At 50.6% G+C, this 18,986-nt stretch overlaps 2 protein-coding genes across 8 annotated transcripts in view; both read left to right on the plus strand.

Annotated features, from left to right (window-relative positions):
• The window catches only part of CATSPERG (cation channel sperm associated auxiliary subunit gamma), a 30,527-nt gene extending 25,985 nt beyond the window's left edge, over nt 1-4,542 (plus strand). For 2 of the 7 annotated variants that reach the window (XR_002344641.1, XR_002344643.1), the window contains 6 exons: nt 1,417-2,071; nt 2,196-2,397; nt 2,507-2,596; nt 3,724-3,740; nt 3,841-3,940; nt 4,032-4,542. Coding sequence is in view for 1 of the 7 variants with exons in the window: in XM_021094341.1 (XP_020950000.1) it covers nt 1,417-1,573; nt 2,008-2,071; nt 2,196-2,291; nt 2,507-2,596; nt 3,648-3,740; nt 3,841-3,940; nt 4,032-4,316 (885 nt within the window). In the remaining 6 variants the exon portion in view is untranslated. Of the gene's footprint in view, nt 1-1,416; nt 2,597-3,647; nt 3,741-3,840; nt 3,941-4,031 lie in introns of those variants that run through there. The other 5 variants (XM_021094341.1, XR_002344645.1, XR_002344644.1 and 2 more) reach the window with 5 other exon arrangements.
• Nucleotides 11,600-18,768, plus strand: PSMD8 (proteasome 26S subunit, non-ATPase 8). The gene is made up of 7 exons (XM_005664584.3): nt 11,600-12,077; nt 13,132-13,204; nt 13,323-13,425; nt 14,732-14,897; nt 15,881-15,981; nt 17,183-17,294; nt 18,221-18,768. Exons 1-7 carry the CDS (start codon nt 11,715-11,717, stop codon nt 18,356-18,358), a joined length of 1,056 nt encoding a protein of 351 aa, XP_005664641.1. The 5' UTR covers nt 11,600-11,714; the 3' UTR covers nt 18,359-18,768.

The following is an 18,986-nucleotide window of genomic DNA, read 5'->3' on the forward strand; positions in this document are numbered from 1 at the left end:
AGAGGTTTCCAGGATGAGGCCAAGGCTTTTGAGCCTGAACATGGAGGGGTGAGGAGCCATAAACTGAGGGCGGTTGTGGGTAATCAATCCGAGAGGCCCATTAGGCCTCCCTGATTGAATGGCTGGTAGATGTACAGTCTTTGTCTCAGGCCAGTCCTGGAAGTGCTTCATCCCTGGCCACGACCCCTCTCCATAGCAGCCATCGAGCCCAGGCCACAGTTTCCAGACACCGTGTCCCTCTGACAATTGGGTGAAACCCTTGGGCCCTGCCCCCAAAATGGGCTAGGAGCCGTCATTCCCAAGTCAATGTCATGGGGGTTCCCTGACCCCCATCCTGGGCTCTATGTCCCTCATGTATCCTTCCCCTGGTCTCCTATTTGAGAATTCAGGCTCAGCCTCAGCTCTGTAAAGTCCAGCTAGGAGTTGGCTGCTCCCTGGGCATAGGTGTTAGAGGTTTTGTCTGTCTTGTTCTGAAGCCAGTCAGAAGCAAGCTATATCAGTTCAAATCCTAGCTTTGCTACTGACCAGCTGTGTGTCTTTGGATAATGAATAAGTGACCTTGCCACCTCTAAAAAAGAAGATTTTGGAGGCTCAGCAGGTTAAAAACCAGCGTTGTGGCTCAGTGGGTTAAAAAACCAATGTTGTCTCTCTGAGGATGCAGGTACCATCCCTGGCCTTGCTCAGTAGGTTAAGGATCTGGTGTTGCCACAGGCTGCAGCAAAAGTCACAGTCACAGGTGCGGCTGAGATCCAGTGTTGCCTTGACTGTAGTGTATGCCTGCAGCTGCAGCTCCAATTCGACCCCTAGCCAGGGAACTTTCATATGTCACAGGTTTGGCCCTAAAAAGAAAAGAAAGAAAAAAAAAAAGATATTTAGGAGTTCCCGTCGTGGCGCAGTGGTTAACGAATCCGACTAGGAACCATGAGGTTGCAGGTTCGGTCCCTGCCCTTGCTCAATGGGTTAACGATCCGGCGTTGCCGTGAGCTGTGGTGTAGGTTGCAGACGCGGCTCGGATCCCGCGTTGCTGTGGCTCTGGCGTAGGCCGGTGGCTACAGCTCCGATTCAGCCCCTAGCCTGGGAACCTCCATATGCCGCGGGAGTGGCCCAAGAAATAGCAACAACAACAACAAAAAGACAAAAGACAAAAAAAAAAAAAAAAAAAAAAGATATTTAATAGTCTATACCATGCAAGGTTGTTTTGAGAATTAAATGAATCTGAATATATTAAGTGCTTAGAACATCCCTCAGTTCCTTGAGTACAGCAAGAGCTACCAAAGTGTTTGCAGTTGTTATTATTTTAATAATAATAATTGCCTTGCCCTCTGGTGAGTGTAAGCTTGGCACATGGTGGTGATGGGGGGAGGGGTGTCCTCCCCACCCCAGCCCCCAGAACCAGGCTTTTCTCCTCCCACTCAGGGCAACCTGATGGTGCCATTGCTTATCGGCTGCCCCCCAGGCAAGCGCCTGGCCTTTGACATCACCTACACACTGGAGTACAACCGCCTGCAGAACAAACATTACTTCGACTGCGTGCACGTCGACCCTGAGATGCCATGTTTCCTCTTCCGCGACAGTGCGCGACCTCTGCCCCCACGGCTTTGCCCTCCTCTGGCCTTTCCTCCCTGCCCGCTCACCGCCCCACCCATCCCTTTCTCCCCCCCCTAATTTTTTTTGCTTTTTAGGGCCGCACCCAGGCATATGGAGGTTCCCAGACTAGGGGTCTAATCGGAGCTGTAGCTGCCAGTCTACACCACAGCCACAGCAACTCGGAATCCGAGCCGCATCTGTGACTTACACCACAGTTCATGGCAACGCAGGATCCTTAACCCACTGAGCGAGGCCAGGGGTCGAACTGCAACCTCATGGTTCCTGGTGGGATTCATTTCCGCTGCGCCTCCACGGGAACTCCACGCTTCATCTTCTCACCTCTCCTTCCTCCCTCTCTTGGGCTTCCACTTCCCAAGCTAATGTCTCCTCCTCCCGGCCTCAACCCTTCCCATCCCACAGTCTTCTACCCGTTCTTCTTGATCCAAGATTTGGTGACGGGAGATTCGGGCAGTTTTCAGGGCAGGTAAAATCTTGGTCGAGCCAGCGGCTGATGGGAGTGGGATGGGGGCAGCTGGTGGGGGAGTGAGGTGGGTGGTAGAGGTGCTGCAGGACACCGGACGGCCCACGTGCACCTCTGCCCCGCACAGCTACGTGCTGAAGGTGGTGGGCGGTGGGCCCACCCTGGACACCATCAAGGACTACAGCGAGGAGGATATCTACCGCTTCAACAGCCCCCTGGACAAGTAAACCCCGTGGCACCTGGCCCGTAATTCACCTTTCTCCCCTTGGAGGGCCCTCCCAGCTTCCCAGCCACAGAGCTAACGCAGGCTGCAAGCCCCGCCCACTTTGGTATCTCAGGCCCCGCCCACAATCTCGGCCCCGCCCACCCAAGTCTTCCCTCCTCCCTCCTCTCGCTCACGCTGCCCCGCCCCCACTGAGGTTTCCCCTCGGTGCCCAGGACTGGCAGCCTCATCTGGACCACGAGGAACTCAACGACCACCGAGGACTCGGCCTTCAACATCATGTCCCACCACAGCTTAGGCATCGAGTAAGTGTCCGAGAGGACGGCAGCTCCCCTTCACCCCCACCTGCCCACAACCTGTCCGGCCTGTCCATCCCTTCCGGCTCTGGGAGCGCTCTTGATCCTCAAGCTCCCTTGACGATTTGTCTGTTCCTCAAATGAGGCTGACCTTCACACAAGTTGGACCCTCTGTGTGCAGGGCTGGTCCCTCTCACTCTCCAGGCCTTAGTTCAGATGCCACTTTATCCAGGGGGACTTTCCTGACTGTCCCAGATGGGACAGCTGGACCTCATGTCCTCAGGTACTTTCCCCCTTCCCCCCCAACCCCTCCGAGCTGTCACTGTCTCCTATGGGGTCTCCCCTGTATGTCCAGGTCCAGAATAGACCACACAGTATTCGTTAAATGAGACAGTGAACCAATTAATGCATTCATGGTAAGCATTAATTGACATCGTTTTCGTTTTTTGAAGTTTTATTGAAGAATAGTCGATTTACAACATTTATTGACATTTGAATGGAGGTATTAATGAATGAACTAAGACAGTGAAGGAGTAAGCGTAGACCTCAATCACTATTTTTGATTCAATGAGAGGAAGAAAATGATGCCATGAACAAATGAAGGAAATGAATGAATGAACAAAGTAGCCAGCTTGCACCTAGTCAGTATTTAACCTGCATTTACTGCATACCTGAATAAAGGAACGAATGAATGAAGATGTGACTTTGCACCCAGTAGCTGCTCCAGCTCCATTTGTGGGATGAAGGCAGCAAGGAGTAAATGAGGAGCTGCCACATCATAGGTATACAACCCATAATCCAGGCGAATGCCTAGCAGCAGAGGAACTGACAGCTGGAGAAGTAAAGGCAGGCGGAAATGAATGTGTAAACGAACAGTGGTCACTTAGCAGGGGTCCAGTCAGCCTCACTGGCTGAATGAGTGAAGGAGTTTATCAGGGAGGAAGGTGTGAGATTGCCCCTAGTTAGTGCTCACCCCGAGTTTGTGGGGTGGAGGGAAAGGTCAGGATTGGTATGAGCCAGGCATGATGTGTACCACCAGTGCCTGAACTTGGGCCCCCAGGTGGCTGTGTCTGGAGAACTCCCCATGCCATGACACCATTCCCCACAGCATCTTCGCCCCCGAATTCTTTTTCAAGGTGTTGGTGAGCAATAGGTGAGCCAGACTTGTGGCCCAGGCGGGATGAGGGGGCGGTGTCAGGGGGTGGGGGAGATGCCCGCCTCCTCCCCCAGTCCTGAACCCCATCCCCCACCAGAGGGGTGGACAAGAGCACATACTGCGACTATCAGCTCACCTTCCTGCTGCACATCCACGGGCTGCCCCTCAGTGCCAAGCGGGCCTTCTTAATCCTCATGGTGAGTGGCTGCCCTGGGGCTGCCCTGCTGGGTGGATGGGGCTCCCCCCCACCGAGTCTGCTCACCCCTGCCTGTCCCGTGGTGCCTGCAGGTGTCCACCAGCGTGTTTGTGGGCCTGGTGAGCCTCTACATCATCTTCTGCCTCCTGTTGCCCTTCATGGTGAAGACCTGCAACTTCTTTCGCTGGAAGATTAACAACATTATGGCCTCGGAATCCTCCTACATCTACAGCATCCCGTCCAACACCAGGGCCTTCAACAAAACGTCCTTAACCAAATCTGGGAGTAGCTCCAGAGGCAGCTCCAACATCCTCTCCAAGAGGGTGGCCGAGAGCAAGGCTGAAGCCGAGGAAACCACAGGGAAGTGGCAGACCTGAGCCTCCCACCCGACCCCGACGCCACCCACCCGCCCGCATCCCTCATTTCCTGGGCCCTATTGGACATGAAACCTGTCAGTCATCCCAGGCGGGTTTTCCTGTTTTACTTGAATTCTCACTTCTCATTTCAGCACCGGCTGTGGGTCCTTTGTAAGGACTCATATTCAGTTCATTTGTACCACCCAGCCACATAGGTTATTAAAATATCAAAATCCTTCTGTGCCAAGCTGGAGGAAATAGTAGCTTCTCTGTGTGCCTGCCAACTCAGCCCCTCCCCAGGGTACCCCTGACCTGTCTGCAGCCCAGTAGGGTGCTCCATGACCCAGGTCTGTTCCATTGCTATGGCCTGCAGTGTGTTCTGTTTGTTCAGTGCCCAGGTTTAACACCAGTTGTTAAATATTTGGGGGGGCTTTTGTTTTGTTTTCTGTCTTTTTAGGGCCACATCTGTGGCATACGTAAGTTCCCAGGTTAGGAGTCGAATCAGAGTTGCAGCTGCCAGCCTACACCCCAGCCACAGTGATGCCAGATCTGAGCCACGTCTGTGACCTACACCACAGGTCACACAGCAAAGCCAGATCCTTAAGCCACTGAGTGAGGCCAGGGATTGAACCCGAGTCCTCATGGATACTAGTCAGGTTTGTTACTGCTGGTCCACAATGGGAACTCCAGTTGTTAAATATTTTGAATGTCAGCGTTCCCATTGTGGCTCAGCAGAAATGAATCCGACTAGTAACCATGAGGTTGAGGGTTTGATCCCTGGCCTTGCTCAGTGGGTTAAGGATCTGGTGGTGCCGTGGGCTGTGGTGTAGGTCACAGATGAGGCTTGGATCCTGTGTTGCTGTGGCTAGTCTAGGAACTTCCATATGCCATGGTACGGGCCTAAAAATGAAAAAAAAAATTTTTTGAATGTCAACACCTATCTAGCATCTAACTTAAGAAGGGATTCCTGGAGTTCCCGTCATGATGCAGTGGTTAACGAACCTGACTAGGAACCATGAGGTTGCGGGTTCAGTCCCTGGCCTTGCTCAGTGGGTTAAGGATCTGGCGTTGCCGTGAGCTGTGGTGTAGGCCGCAGATGCAGCTCGGATCCCGTGTTGCTTTGGCTCTGGCATAGGTCGGTGGCTACAGCTCCGATTAGACCCCTAGCCTGGGAACCTCTAATATGCCGTGGGAGTGGCTCAAGAAAAGGCAGAAGAAAAAAAAAAAAAAAAAAAAAAGGAAGGAATTCCTTAAGGATTTTTATTGCAATTGCAGTTAGCAAAAATTTCACTCAGTGATCCACGTGGAAATGGTAATTTATGGACTTTGTTAATATATAAGCTTCAGGTACACTTTGATCCAGAAATCCTCAATGTCCATGGAATTCTGGCTCCATTTCTCTGTAGTGTTCCTTGCTTTGTCCTCCTCTGAGGGTGGTCTCTGATCTCGGGTCAGCCCCCCTCACATTATGAGGCTGCACATCTACATGTCATTGTCCAGAGGAAAAGGGGGCTGGAGAGTCCAACATCCCTAGCCAAAAGTCCTGTCAGTCACTCTGATTGGATGGGGTTGGGTCCCAAGCTCACTACTTGACTACTCACATTGCCAGTGAGATGCGACCTTAAGGGTTTAAGCCCTTCAGAGCCCACCCCTGGAGCTGAGGGTAGTCAATCTCTTGCTCATGTGTGGGGAAGCACAGTTCACATAAGGAAATGTATATTAAGAAGGGGAAAAAGAGGCGTTCCCATCATGACGCAGCAGAAATGAATCTGACTAGGAACCATAAGGTTGCGGGTTTGATCCCTGGCCTCGCTTGGTGGGTTAAGGATCCAGCGTTGCCGTGAGCTGTGGTGTAGGTCGCAGACGCAGCTTGGATCCCGCATTGCTGTGGCTGTGGTGTAGGCCGGCGGCTACAGCTTTGATTACACCCCTGGCCTGGGAACCTCCATATGCCATGGGTGTGGCCCTAAAAAGAAAGAAAGAAAGAAAAAGAAAGAAAGATGCCTTGACTGCCCTGTGGAGGATGGCTCAGGACTCGAGGCAGTCAGCCTGAGACCTGGGCAGGAGGGGACAGTGTGGGGAGGAAAAGGGGCAGGTGGAAGAGACTGCAGGGGACCTAGTGACCAGGCTGTGAAGCTGGCAGGCCGCAGAAGGAGAAGGAGTGAGGGGGACCTTTATGAAAAGGCCTGGCCCTCTGCCCTGGGAACTGGGGGACAGGAGGCTGTTTCTGAGGTGAGGACCCAGGAGAAAAAGTAGGTTCAGGGGAGACACTAAGGCCATTTGGGGTCATGGTGGGTGAGGGACATCTGAGAGATATCTAGAGGAGCCTAGAACCTCAGGCCTGGGGCTCAGGAGAGAGGTCAGCAGTGGTCAAGCTGTGTGCACAGTCGGTGGTACAGACTCATCTGTCAACAAATGCGATGACATAATGTCCATTTTGACCTGTCTGTCCATTCAGGCTGCTGTAATGGAAGACTGTAGACTGGGTGGCTTACAAACAGTAGAAATGTACTTCTCACCGTTCTGGAGACTGGCACATCCAAGATCAAGGTGCTGGCAGATTCAGTGTCTGGTGAGAACCCGATTCCTAGATGACCATCTTTTTGCTGTGTCCTCATGAGGTGGAAGGAGTGAGGGGCTTGTTTTTTTTTTTTTTTCTGCACGTGGAAGTTCCTGGGTGAGGGACCAAACCTGAGCCCCCACAGCGACGCCATATCCTTAACCTGCTCAGCCACCAGGGAACTCTGGGCTCTCCTTTATAAGGGCATTCACCTCAATTATAAGGGCTCTGCCCTTGCAACCTAATTACTTCCTGAAGGTCCCACCTCTTGACACCTGACACCAGTACACTGGGAGTTAGTTTTCAACATAGGAACTTTTGGGCAACACAAACATTCGGTTCATAGCAGATCCCCTTTCTTGCGTTAGCAAGTCATCTTCATGATGTTCTGTCAGAAAAATTCTATCACTATCCCCTTTCGTAGATGTAGAAACAGAAGCTCAGGGAGTTTCCTGGTGGCTCAGTGGGTTAAGGACCTGGCATCACTGCAGTGGCTCAGATCACTGCTGTGGTATGGGTTCAATCCCTGGCCACGGGCATGCCCCCCCCAAACTTCCTATTTACAATGAAAAGAATAAAATATTGAAGAACAAATTTATACAAGAAGGAAAAAGACTTGACCTGAAAATTATAAAACACGGCTAAAAGAAAAGAAAGATGACTCAGATGAAGAGAAAGAATCTCATCTTTGTGAATTAATGTTGTTAGGACGACAAATACTGTCTGTCTTAGTTTGCTAGGGCTACCTAACAAAATATCACAGATCAGGTAGCTTAAACAACAGCAATCTATTTTCTCACAATTCTGGCCAGAAATTTGAGATCAAACTGTTGGCAGGTTTGGCTTCTGAAGCCTCCCTCCTTGGCCTGTTGATGGTCGTCCTCTTGCTGTGGCCTCCTGGTCTTTTTTCTCTTTGGGTCACATCACTGGTATCTTTCTTTCTCTCTCTCTCTCTTTTTTTTTTTTTTTTTTTCTTTTTCGGACTGCACCTGCAGCATATGGAAGTTCCCGGGCTAGGAGTCAAATCAGAGCTGCAGCTGCTAGCCTACACCACAGCCACAGCAATGTGGAATCTGACCCACATCTGCAACCTATACTGCAGCTTGCAGCAAAGACAGATCCTTAAACTGAGCACAGGGACTGAACAAGCATCCTCATGCATACTAGTCGGGTTCTTAACCAGCTTAGCCACAGTGGGAACTCCGACTGGTGTCTCTCTTTCTTTCTTTTTTTTTTTTTTTTTTTTTTTCTTTTTAGGGCTGCACCCATGGCATATGGAGGTTCCCAGGCTAGGGGTCCAACAGACCTGTAGCCACTGGCTTATGCCACAGCCATAGCAACACGGGATCCGAGCCATGAGTGTGACTTACACCACAGCTCAAGGAAATGCTGGGTCCTTAACCCACTGAGCGAGGCCAGAGATCAAATCTGCATCCTCATGGATGCCAGTTGGGTTCGTTAACCGCTGAGCCACAAAGGGAACTCCACCAACTGGTGTCTCTTGATGTGACCAAATGTGCCCTTCTTATAAAGACTCCTTTCAGGTTGGATCAGGGCACATCTGCACCTCTTTTTTCTTTCTTTCTCTCTTTCTCTTTTCTCTTTCTCTCTCCCTTCCTTCCTTTCTTTCTTTTTTTGCTTTTTAGGGCCAAAAGTGTGGCATATGGTAGTTCTCAGGCTAGGGGTTGAATTTGAGCTGCAGCTGCTGGCCTATGCCACAGCCACAGCAACACAGGATCTGAGCTATATCTGCAACCTACACCACAGCTTGTGGCAATGCTAGATCCTAAACCCACTAAGCAAGGCTGGGATCGAAACTGCATCCTCATGGATACTAGTCGAGTTCATTTCAGCTGAGCCACAGCGGGAACTCCTAGGCCTCATTTTAATGTCATCACCTTTTAAAAGGCCCTATCTTGGAGTTTCTGTTGTGGTGCAGTGGAAATGAAGCCGACTAGGAACCATGAGGTTTCGGGTTCGATCCCTGGTCTCGCTCAGTGGGTTAGGGATCTGGCGTTGCTGTGAGCTGTGGTGTAGGCCAGCAGCGGTAGCTCCGATTTGGCCCCTAGCCTGGGAACCTTTATATGCTGTGGGTGCAGCCATAAAATGCAAAAAAAAAAAAAAAAAAAAAAAAAGGCCCTATCTCCAAATATAGTCATGTTCTTAGGTATTGGGGGTTAGGGCTTCAACATATACACTTTGGGGGAACACCATTTAGCCCCTTAACATGACTCAAAGTGACAGTCAATGAAATCTCTATCAAAATCCAATCAAAATCCAAAATCCCATCAAAATCCCATGGCAATTTTGCATTTGATTCCTGAAACTCACATGGAATTGCACAGGACTCTAAATAGCCACGCTATCCTGAAACAAAAGAACAAAACTTGTTTTTGTTGTTGTTCTCATTCTTCCTAATTTCTTACTAATTTCAAAACTGCAAAACTCATTCTTCCTAATTTCAAAACTGCAAAACTACAGTAACTAAAACAGTGTTCTACTGGCATAAAGACAGACATTCAGACCAATGTAATAGAATAGAGAGCCTAGCAATAAACCCTCACAAATCAGTCAATTGGTTTTTGACCAGGTTCCAAGAGCATGCAACAGAAAGGACACTCTTAACAACAAATGGTACTGGGAAAACTGGATATCCACATGCAAAAGAAAAAGTTGGACCCTTACCTTATACCATGTTTGAAAATTAACCAAAACCAGGTCAGGTTTTTAAATTTAACAGTTAGGATTATAAAACTTTTGATTTGTCAATTTTTTTTCTTTCTTTTCTTTTCTTTTTGTCATTTTATCCTTTTAGGGCCGCACCCATGGCATATGGAGGTTCCCAGGCTAGGGGTCTAATCAGAGTTGTAGCTGCCGACCTACACCACGGCCACAGCAACACCAGATCCGAGCTGAGTCTGTGACCTACACCACAGCTCGCAGCAACGCCAGATCCTTAACCTGCTGAGCAAGGCCAGGGATCAAACCCGCAACCTCATGCTTCCTAGTTGGATTTGTTTCTGCTGCGCCATGACAGTAACTCCAAGTTTTTTTTTTTTTTTTTTCTTTTTTGGCTGCCCTGCTGCATGTGGAATTTCCAGGCCAGGGATCAAATCCCAGCCAGAGTTTCGACCTATACCCTAACTGCACAACACTGGATCCTTAACCCGCTGCTACACGGGAAATTTCCTGTCAATGATTTCTTAAGTATGATAGCAAAAGTATAGGTGACAAAAGAGAAAACAGATAAATTAGGTCTCATCAAAATTAAACCCTTTTGTGAATCAAAGGATACCATTAACAGAGTGAAAAGCCAACTGATAGAATGAGAGAAAGTATTTGTAAATCATGTATCTGATAAAGACTAATATGTAGAAAATAAAGAACTCCTTTCCCTGGTGCCTCAGGGGATTAAGGATCCCCATTGTCCCTGCTGTGGCGCAGGTTCCATCCTTGGCCTGGGAAATTTCACATGTTTTGGGTGCAGCCAAAAACAAACGAAAATGAAAATAAAGAACTCCTCTGACTCAACAACAACAAAAAACCACAAACAACTCAATTAAAAACGGCAAAGGAAAAAAATGGAAAAGAAAAAAAAAAAAGGCAAAGACTTGAAGGAGTTCTGTGGTCAAGTCAGCAGGTTAAGGATCAGATCCTGTCACTGTAGTGGCCGGGTCCAAAACAAAGCAAACAAAACAAAACATCTGCACGATATTCCACAGTGTGAATATGCAATTGATTTAATGGTTCCCATATTGATGTTTGGATTATTTTTGTTTGTTTGAGCCACCAGGATGTGGTGGAAGTTCCGGGGCCAGGGATTGAACCCATGCCATAGCAGCAACCCAAGCCATAGCAGTGTCAACAAGGAATCCTTAACCTGCTGAGCCGTAAGGGAATTCTGAAGCTGTTTTTTTATAAAGTGTCAAAAATATGTCCATTGATCTCCAGAGATCTCTTTAGTGTATTCCTTTAAAAAAAAAAAAAAAAAAAAGGCATGTTGCATTTTGGAAGGTATGTATAGTATGATGCAGTTTTTCTTTAAAAACTGTTAAAGACAACTTATTTACATATCCATTCATCCACTCATTCAACAAATATTCATTGTCTACCACAAGCCAGGAATACAACAGTAAAAAAAAAAAAAACCCAATAAACATCCCTGCTGTCATGGAGCTGACTTTCTAAATGACAGAGACAAGAGAACTCAGAAAAAGGAGAGACGTTAAGTAGGCAGGTGTGGTATATATGGAGGAATAACAGGTAGGGATAAAAAAAAAATTGGGAATCCTCCCCAAAATGTGGCATATAAAGCCGTTAATATTGGATGATTTTTAAAAATTTATTATAGTTCATTTACAATGTTCTGTCCATTTCTGCTGTACAGAAAAGTGACCCAATTATATATACATTCTTTTTCTCATATTATCTTTTTCTTTTCTTTTTTTTTATTATTTTCTCATATTCTATCATGTTCTATTACAAGCGATTAGATATAGTTCCCTGCTCTATACAGCATGAAGCCTGGATGATTTTTATAAAGCTTCCCTGCATTTCTTTGAGTTTGGGAAGGTGCACTGAGAGATTAGAGAGAAAGACCCAAAGTCAAATCTCAGCTGTTAGTCTCTTGGAAGTTTATGAAGCCTCTCAAACCCGGTCTATAATACAGGAAGAATAACATCGCTCTCCAAACAGCTCCACCACCTAGACAAGAACGCAGCGTCCGGAAAGACCAAGCTGAAGCCAGGGCGGCCATATTGGCTCCGGGAGGAGGGGAGGCGTTGTAAGCGCTGCCCTTTACAGTTTGCAGACTTCCGGTCACCATCTTGAGTGACAGCAGAGGCGGAGCCCCGACCGACATGTTCGTGAAAGGCCGGCCTTCGAGGGCACCTCCCCGAAAGCGACTGAGCACCAAGCGCGGAGTGCGGAGGCCCACAGTCGCAGCCCCGCCCCCGGCTTTGGGCTCCACCTACCGAGCCCACTTCCGCCGGGCAAGCGGCAGTAGGCGTCGCTGCCGTAAATCGGCTCGGCGGTTTGCCGCATCACGGAAGATGGCGGCCGCGACGGTGAACGGGGTGGCTGGCGGCTCGAGCTCGGGGCCTGCAGCGGCCTCGGGCGCAGTCCTGCAGGCCGCAGCCGGTATGTACGAACAACTCAAGGGCGAGTGGAACCGTAAAAGCCCCAATCTTAGCAAATGCGGTGAAGAACTGGGCCGTCTCAAGGTAGGGGTTACCGGGGGCGCTTCGGGGGGCCCAGACCGAACCTAATTCTGGGCTCAGGAGTGGGCCACATTGCTGGCGGCACCAAGGCGGGCTGGGCGATCCAATGGGGTGAAGAATTCGGAACAGCGAAAGTTCGGGCTTGGAGGGATGAAGAAGTGAGAGGGACCTGGAATGGACCAAATGCAGCCCCACGGTGGGGGGCAGGGGGCGGCGGTGACGGAGAGAGTGGTTCGAGCATAGACGAGTGAGAGGTTCAAATTTTGGTGCTTAGAGGCTTAGCTGGCTGGAGTGGCAGGATGGGGGTGTCGGAGTTTTTTTCTGAGGGAGGGTTCTGGACGACGCCAAGTGGGGAATGAACAGTGGACGCGGTGATGGAAGAAGAAAGCTGAGATGATGGGGTGCGTGGTTAAAACCAGGCCACATGAGGGTCTCAGATCAGAGGCTTAGGCGTGCATCTGAGGGGGAGGGGCCCAGCCAAGTTGAGAGGGCAGGATTGAACCTAGGAAAAATATTCTTTTCGTAAAGGACCAGAATGGTGCTGGAGGTGCTTCAGGCCAAGTGTGGGAGTGAGGACAAATACAGTGGCCTGGACCAAGTTGCTGAGGGGGTGTCTTTGATAAGGGATGATGTGTGGGCTGGACAATGGGGAGAGGTTAGCCCCCCCCCACCTTCTTGGTGTAGGTGGAGGGGAGTAGCTGGGCCCATCCCAACAAAGTGTGGAAAAGGATTGCCAAAGAACTGAAGGTGCTAGTGCCCCTCACCCCCACCCCCTTGATTGCACTGGGTCAGGCATGGAGTGGGTCCCCTGTTTTCCCAGTGGGCCTGTTAATACTTGTAATATGAGGTCATTCTAAATGAATGCTCATCATGTGTCCAGGCCCTGATCTGAGTGCTTTACGGGGACTGACTCCTTTAATACGCGTAACAGCGTCATGAGTCAGGGATGATGATTAGCTCCATTTTCTAGGTGGGAAAACCAAGGCTTAGAGAAAGGTAAATAACCTGTACTTGAAGGCCCGTCTTTTTTCCTTCCTTCCACTGCCCTCCCCATCAGCTGGTTCTGTTGGAGCTCAACTTCCTGCCAACCACAGGGACCAAACTGACCAAACAGCAGCTCATTCTGGCCCGTGAGTGTCACTGGGGTTGGTGGGGGGTTATGGGCTGGGGTTGTGGCAGGAATGGCGGCAGTGGTGGTCAGGGGCAGGGCCACAGTCATCTCCTGAGAGCTTTCTCTGTCGCCTGCAGGTGACATACTGGAGATCGGGGCCCAGTGGAGTATCTTACGCAAGGACATCCCCTCCTTCGAGCGGTACATGGCCCAGCTCAAATGCTACTACTTCGATTACAAGTGAGAATGGACCGTGCCCCTAATTTGGTTTGTGTGTTGGGGGGTGGGGCTTACATGGAAGCTTTTTTACTCCTGCTGCTCTGGCCACTTGGGACATCTTCCTTCACCTGGGAATCCCCTCTTTGCCCAGCTCTGTCCCCAGAAGCCTCAGGGACAGGGGTTGGCCTGGAGGGCCTGAGTCTGGTGTTGTAGCATCCCGTCTCTGTTGACCGCCAGTCTGTCTCCCCTTCACATTCCTACTCTTGATTTCCACTTGCCGCTGTGCCTCCTACCACCTTTTATCTGCCTTGACCCCAGCCTTGCTCCTCAGATTAGTCCCTCCATGATGCCCCTAGGATCTTCATGACACTAAAATTTGACCACGTTGATCACCTGCTTAGAACGTGTCATGGCGCTCCGTAGCCCTCCGGCTTCAGAGCAAGGTCTTTGCTTTGGCTTCCAATGCTTTATCAGCCCTGACCCCTCTGTCTGCGCTTCCCCCATCCTGGCCCTGTTGCTCACTGGACTGTGAACCTTCTAGAGGCAGCAGGTCTCAGTCACGGCTGTGTCCCTGCACTGCCTAACATGGAGCCGGGCTCAAAGCAGGGACTCACTGGCTGTGTGTTGAAGATGAAACGGAATGGCTTCTTAACTGAATGGTGCCTGTGTGGGTTAAGATTAAGAGTTTGATATCAGAAGTCAGGCAAACCTGAGTTTGAACTAATTTTGCTACTTTCTGATTACATGGTCTTGTATTTATTTGGGCCAGATACTGTTCTAATCACTTTACCTGAGTTAAGTCACTTAATTCACTTAATTCTCATTCATTTAACCTACTTCAAGGAGATGGGTGCTATGGTGATAACCATTTTTTATAGTTGAAGAAACTGAGGCTGAGTCACTTTACTGGAGTGAGGTCACTTATGGGCCTCATATGACTGTGACTTCTTCATGGTTCATCTGAAAACCCAGGACCTAACAGAACATGGGGAATTAAGAACCCAACTAGTATCCATGAGGATGTGGGTTCGATCCCTGGCCTTGCTCAGTGGGTTAAGGATCCAGTAGTGCTACAAGCTGCGGCATAGGTCACAGATGCGGCTCGAATCTGGCACTGCTGTGGCTGTGGTGTAGGCCAGCAGCTGCAGCCCTGATTCAACCCCTAGCCTGGGAACTTCCATATGCTGTAGGTGCGGCTCTAAAAAGACAAAAAAAAACCCCAAAAAAACCCAAAGGAGAGCATGGGGCAGTTGTCAGGCCCCCTGGAGCAGGAGGCTTGGTCAGTACCTAAGTCCTGCTTACCTTAGTTCCCCACTCTGGTCCACAGGGAGCAGCTCCCGGAGTCAGCCTATATGCACCAGCTCTTGGGGCTCAACCTCCTCTTCCTGCTGTCCCAGAACCGGGTGGCTGAGTTCCACACAGAGCTGGAGCGGCTGCCTGCCAAGGACATCCAGACCAATGTGTACATCAAGCATCCGGTGTCTCTGGAGCAAGTGAGGCTGAGGAGGGGGAGGGGAGGGCCTGGCTAAAGGGAGTGGGACAGGGACAGGCATTTGGGAGTGCTTTCTGGAGGAGTAGGCAGGGTTCACCCATCTTTCAACCTGTGGACTCATTTGCTCATTTGTCCAACACATATCGAGTCCCAGTCGTGTACCAGGCACTGTGGTTGGTTTTCAGACTGTACAGTGAACAAAACAGGTAAAGCCTCTCATCTTGTGAGAGTGACATTCAGATAAGAAAGCAGATAATAAACAACAAAAATACCCTGTGTGGTCTCTTAGATGCCAAAATGCTGTAGAGAAAAATAAAGCAGGAAGGCGGGTGGAGAGTCGGAGGCGGGAGTGAATTTTTTATAAGGGTGGTCAGGGAAGTGAAAAAGTGAAATTTGAGAAAGACTTGAAAGGGATGAAGAAGCCGACCACGTGGTCACCTGGGTGAAGAATGATCCAGGTAGAGAGAGCAGCCTGTCCAAGGGTCCCGAGGCAGAAACATGCCTCGTGTGTTTGAGGATAACAAAGAGGACAGTTCTGGAACAAGGTGAGCAGGTCAAGGAAGAACTTTGGTACCTGTGGTTAAGAAGTAGCTCTCAGAGCTGAGGTCTTGTGGGAGGATTTTGCTGCAGGGAGAGGATGGGAGGGAGGGCAGGGGCAGCACAGCTTGAGCAAAGGTGCGGGAATGAGCTTTGGGTGGCCGCAGCTCTGCCTTCTTCTGTGATCAGGAAATAGACGAGATAATTAGATACTAGCCCCAGGCAGGCATGGAGAGAGAGAGCGGGAGAGGGAGTGTGTATGTAAACCGGGGAAGGCTTCCTGGAAGAGGAGGACCCAGTCTACCTGGGGAATGGGTGACTGTATGGCCGAGAGTGTTCTAGGAGTGTAGGTTAGGGAGGCCCTGGGAGTATGGTGAGGCCTCAGTGGGTGGGCCCTGTGCCACCTCTGCCTTACCCTCCCTTTTTCCACACCCCTGTCCTCTACAGTACCTGATGGAGGGCAGCTACAACAAGGTGTTCCTGGCCAAAGGCAACATCCCTGCTGAGAGCTATACCTTCTTCATTGACATCCTGCTTGACACTATCAGGTGAGTGGAGGGCCAGGTCCCTATGGAGTTTAGAAAGAGCTTGGACTCGAGTCACATAGCTCTGAGTTTGCATCCATTCTGGCCAGCGGTGATCTGGGAGGCTGGCCACATCTGTGCTCCTTCTCTCTGCACTGGAACTGGTCATGAGATGAACAGCCCTCACCTTACTCTGGGCTGTGTATGTGTGTACCTGTGTACATCAGACCCTGAGCATGGGTCTGGCATCCAGACAACGCTCAGCGACTGAGACCCTGCTGCCTCTCAAAGAAGTGCTCCACGAGGAATTCCCTGGTGGCTCAGCAGATTAAGGATCCGGTGTTGTCACTGCCCTGGCTCTGGGTACTGCTGTGGTGTGGGTTTAACCTGGCCTGGGAATTTCCTCATGCCTCCGGCTCAGCCAAAGAGAAAAATAAAGTGCTCCACGGCACATGGAGCTTCACTCAGGTCTCCTAAGCTGGAACCTCAGTTTCCCCAGCTTTAGAGTGGAGCACCATAAACCACTAGCCCCTCAAGGGTTGCTCTGTCCACAAGTGACAGCACATGGGCAGATGGGCATAACGTTTACACGTCCCTGGTGGAGCAAAAGGGTGTCCAGGTGGTGCCAGAGTTCGTTCACTCAGGCCCAGTGCCCGATAGAGGTGGATTTCCTCAAATGGCAAAGCCAGGCCCAAAGAAGTAGGGGCAGCTTATGAAATGTTTCACTCCAAAATGAACAGGGGGTAGCATATCGAGTGCCCACATACCTGCCCCTTGGCCTAAGAGAGAAAATACTTCAGAAACAGACACACTCTTCCCTGTCACTAGTTCTTCCCCAGAACTAACCCCTTCTCCCATTTCAGTGACTGAGGTCTTGCTGTTTTTCTGCTTTGGTATTGACCTCTTAACAGGGGGCAAGGAATCCCTTGGGATCGGCTCATGTGGGGAGGATGTTGTGTGAGGAGAGCCCCTCAGGTGAATCCCAGGCCAGGCTTCAGACAGCCTGAAACCCTCACGGCTGGGCATGGGGTTGAGAGTGTGGGCCCAGGAGCCCCAGAAAGCTGAGTGTGGAGCCTGCTGTGGGCCTACCTTGGCAGCTCCAGTCAGGCTACTCCCCTGAGCCTTGAGCAGGTAACAGGGCAGGTGACACATGCCAGCCATCAGTGCTAGAGGGCGAGGCCTGCAGGGTTGCCTTGCTCAGTAATGAGAACCTCCTCTTCCCCAGGGACGAGATTGCTGGCTGCATCGAGAAGGCCTATGAAAAAATCCTCTTCACCGAGGCCACTCGGATCCTCTTCTTCAACACACCCAAAAAGATGACGGACTACGCCAAGAAGGTGGCTGGGGTGGAGGGCAAGGGACCATGGGATTCATTAACAGCAGGGTGGGGAGTCCCCATTGTGGCTCAGCGGTAATGAACCCGACTAGTATCCATGAGGATGCGGGTTTGATCCCTGGTCTCGCTCAGTGGGTTAAGGATCCAGTGTTGCCATGAGCTGTGGTGTAGGTTGCAGATGTGGCTTGACTGTGGCTGTGGCGTAGACTGGCAGCTGTAGCTCTGATTCAACCCCTAGCCTGAGAATTTCCGTATTCGAGGGTGTGGTCCTAAAAAGACAAAACAAACAAGCCAGCCGGGCGGGTTGTCTGGAGGGACACTGGAGCAAGATTGCCAGGGTTTAAATTCAGTTGTGTGACCTCAGGCAAGTTGTCCAACTTCTGTGAGCTTCAGCTCCCCTGTCTACAGAAAGGGGTACGTGGGACGAGCTTTAGCACAGCCCCTGGTGCCAGGTCGAGGTAGAGGCTTATCAGAATTTTGTGGAGGTCGCAGCTTTTGCTCACAAGACTTGGTTTCATTTGGTCTGGGGTGCTTGTGCAGGAGCAGTGCCCCCGGAGATGCTGGTACACGGGGTGCAGTAGTGCTGCTGATTGAGGAGGGTCAAGGTCAGGCTAGAAAAGGTGAAGTGGAGTCTGACCAATGGTGACGGCTCATATTTAGGGGTCATTTACTCTGGGCCAGACCCTATCCTTGCCACTTTTGATTCACTGAATCCTCACAGCAGACCCAGAGAGGTGTGTGGTGAGGATCCCCATCTCAAAGGTGGAGAAAAGGAGGCACAGGGAGGTGAAGTTACTTGCCACTTGGTTGTGCAGGTGAGGGTAGGGCTGGTGAGGAAAGCGAGCCGGGGCCCACCTGGCCCTGGTGGGGTGGGGGAGGGAGCCTGTGTGATGGCCCCACCCATCTCTCATCTCTCTCTTCCTGCAGCGAGGGTGGGTCCTGGGCCTCAACAACTACTACAGCTTTGCCAGCCAGCAGCAGAAGCCAGAAGATACCACCATCCCTTCTACGGAGCTGGCCAAACAGGTCATCGAGTACGCCCGGCAGCTGGAGATGATTGTCTGAGCCCGCCAGGCACCGGGGTGGGGCAGGGCTCGCGTTATTTAAAGCAGTTGCAGGGCAGGGTTTCCTCCAATAAAGGTGGATTGACATTTTCTCTCTTAGGCCCTTGTCTCCCCGAGTGGAATGGTGGGGACATGGGTTCTTATCTCTGAAGAACTTGAAAGTTTGGGGGCCCTAGGAAGTCCGAGATAACCCTGGGTCAGCCTCTGTCCAGAGGCCATTGCCTAAGGTCTCAGAGATGCCCAGTGGCAGTGTGGCCTGGGGAAGAGCACAGGCCCCAGGTAGAGGGACTGTTGCAGCCAGCTGTGGACACAGAAAGGCCAGGCCAAGGCCCCAGAGTGTTTCAGCGAAGGGGATGGGCGTGGCAGTTTTTTAAAATGTTTGCAATGAATTAAACCAGTTTTTAAAAATGACACGTGAAATGGAACCCGTCTGTGGGCTACCAGTTTGAGACCTCTGTGGAGCAAAAGGCAGGGACCTGCCATGGTTCCCACCCTCTAAGCCAGTGCCGTGACTTGTGAACTCCTATACCTCCCAGCCTGTGTTTCCTGCGTTGACCTTCTCGAGAAGGTATTTAAGACAAGAGTCCAAATCTGGCTGAGCCATTTGTGGGATGTGGGGTTCTCAAGAA

Source organism: Sus scrofa, chromosome 6 (genome assembly GCF_000003025.6).
Source record: "Sus scrofa isolate TJ Tabasco breed Duroc chromosome 6, Sscrofa11.1, whole genome shotgun sequence".
NCBI classification, from domain to species: domain Eukaryota; kingdom Metazoa; phylum Chordata; class Mammalia; order Artiodactyla; family Suidae; genus Sus; species Sus scrofa.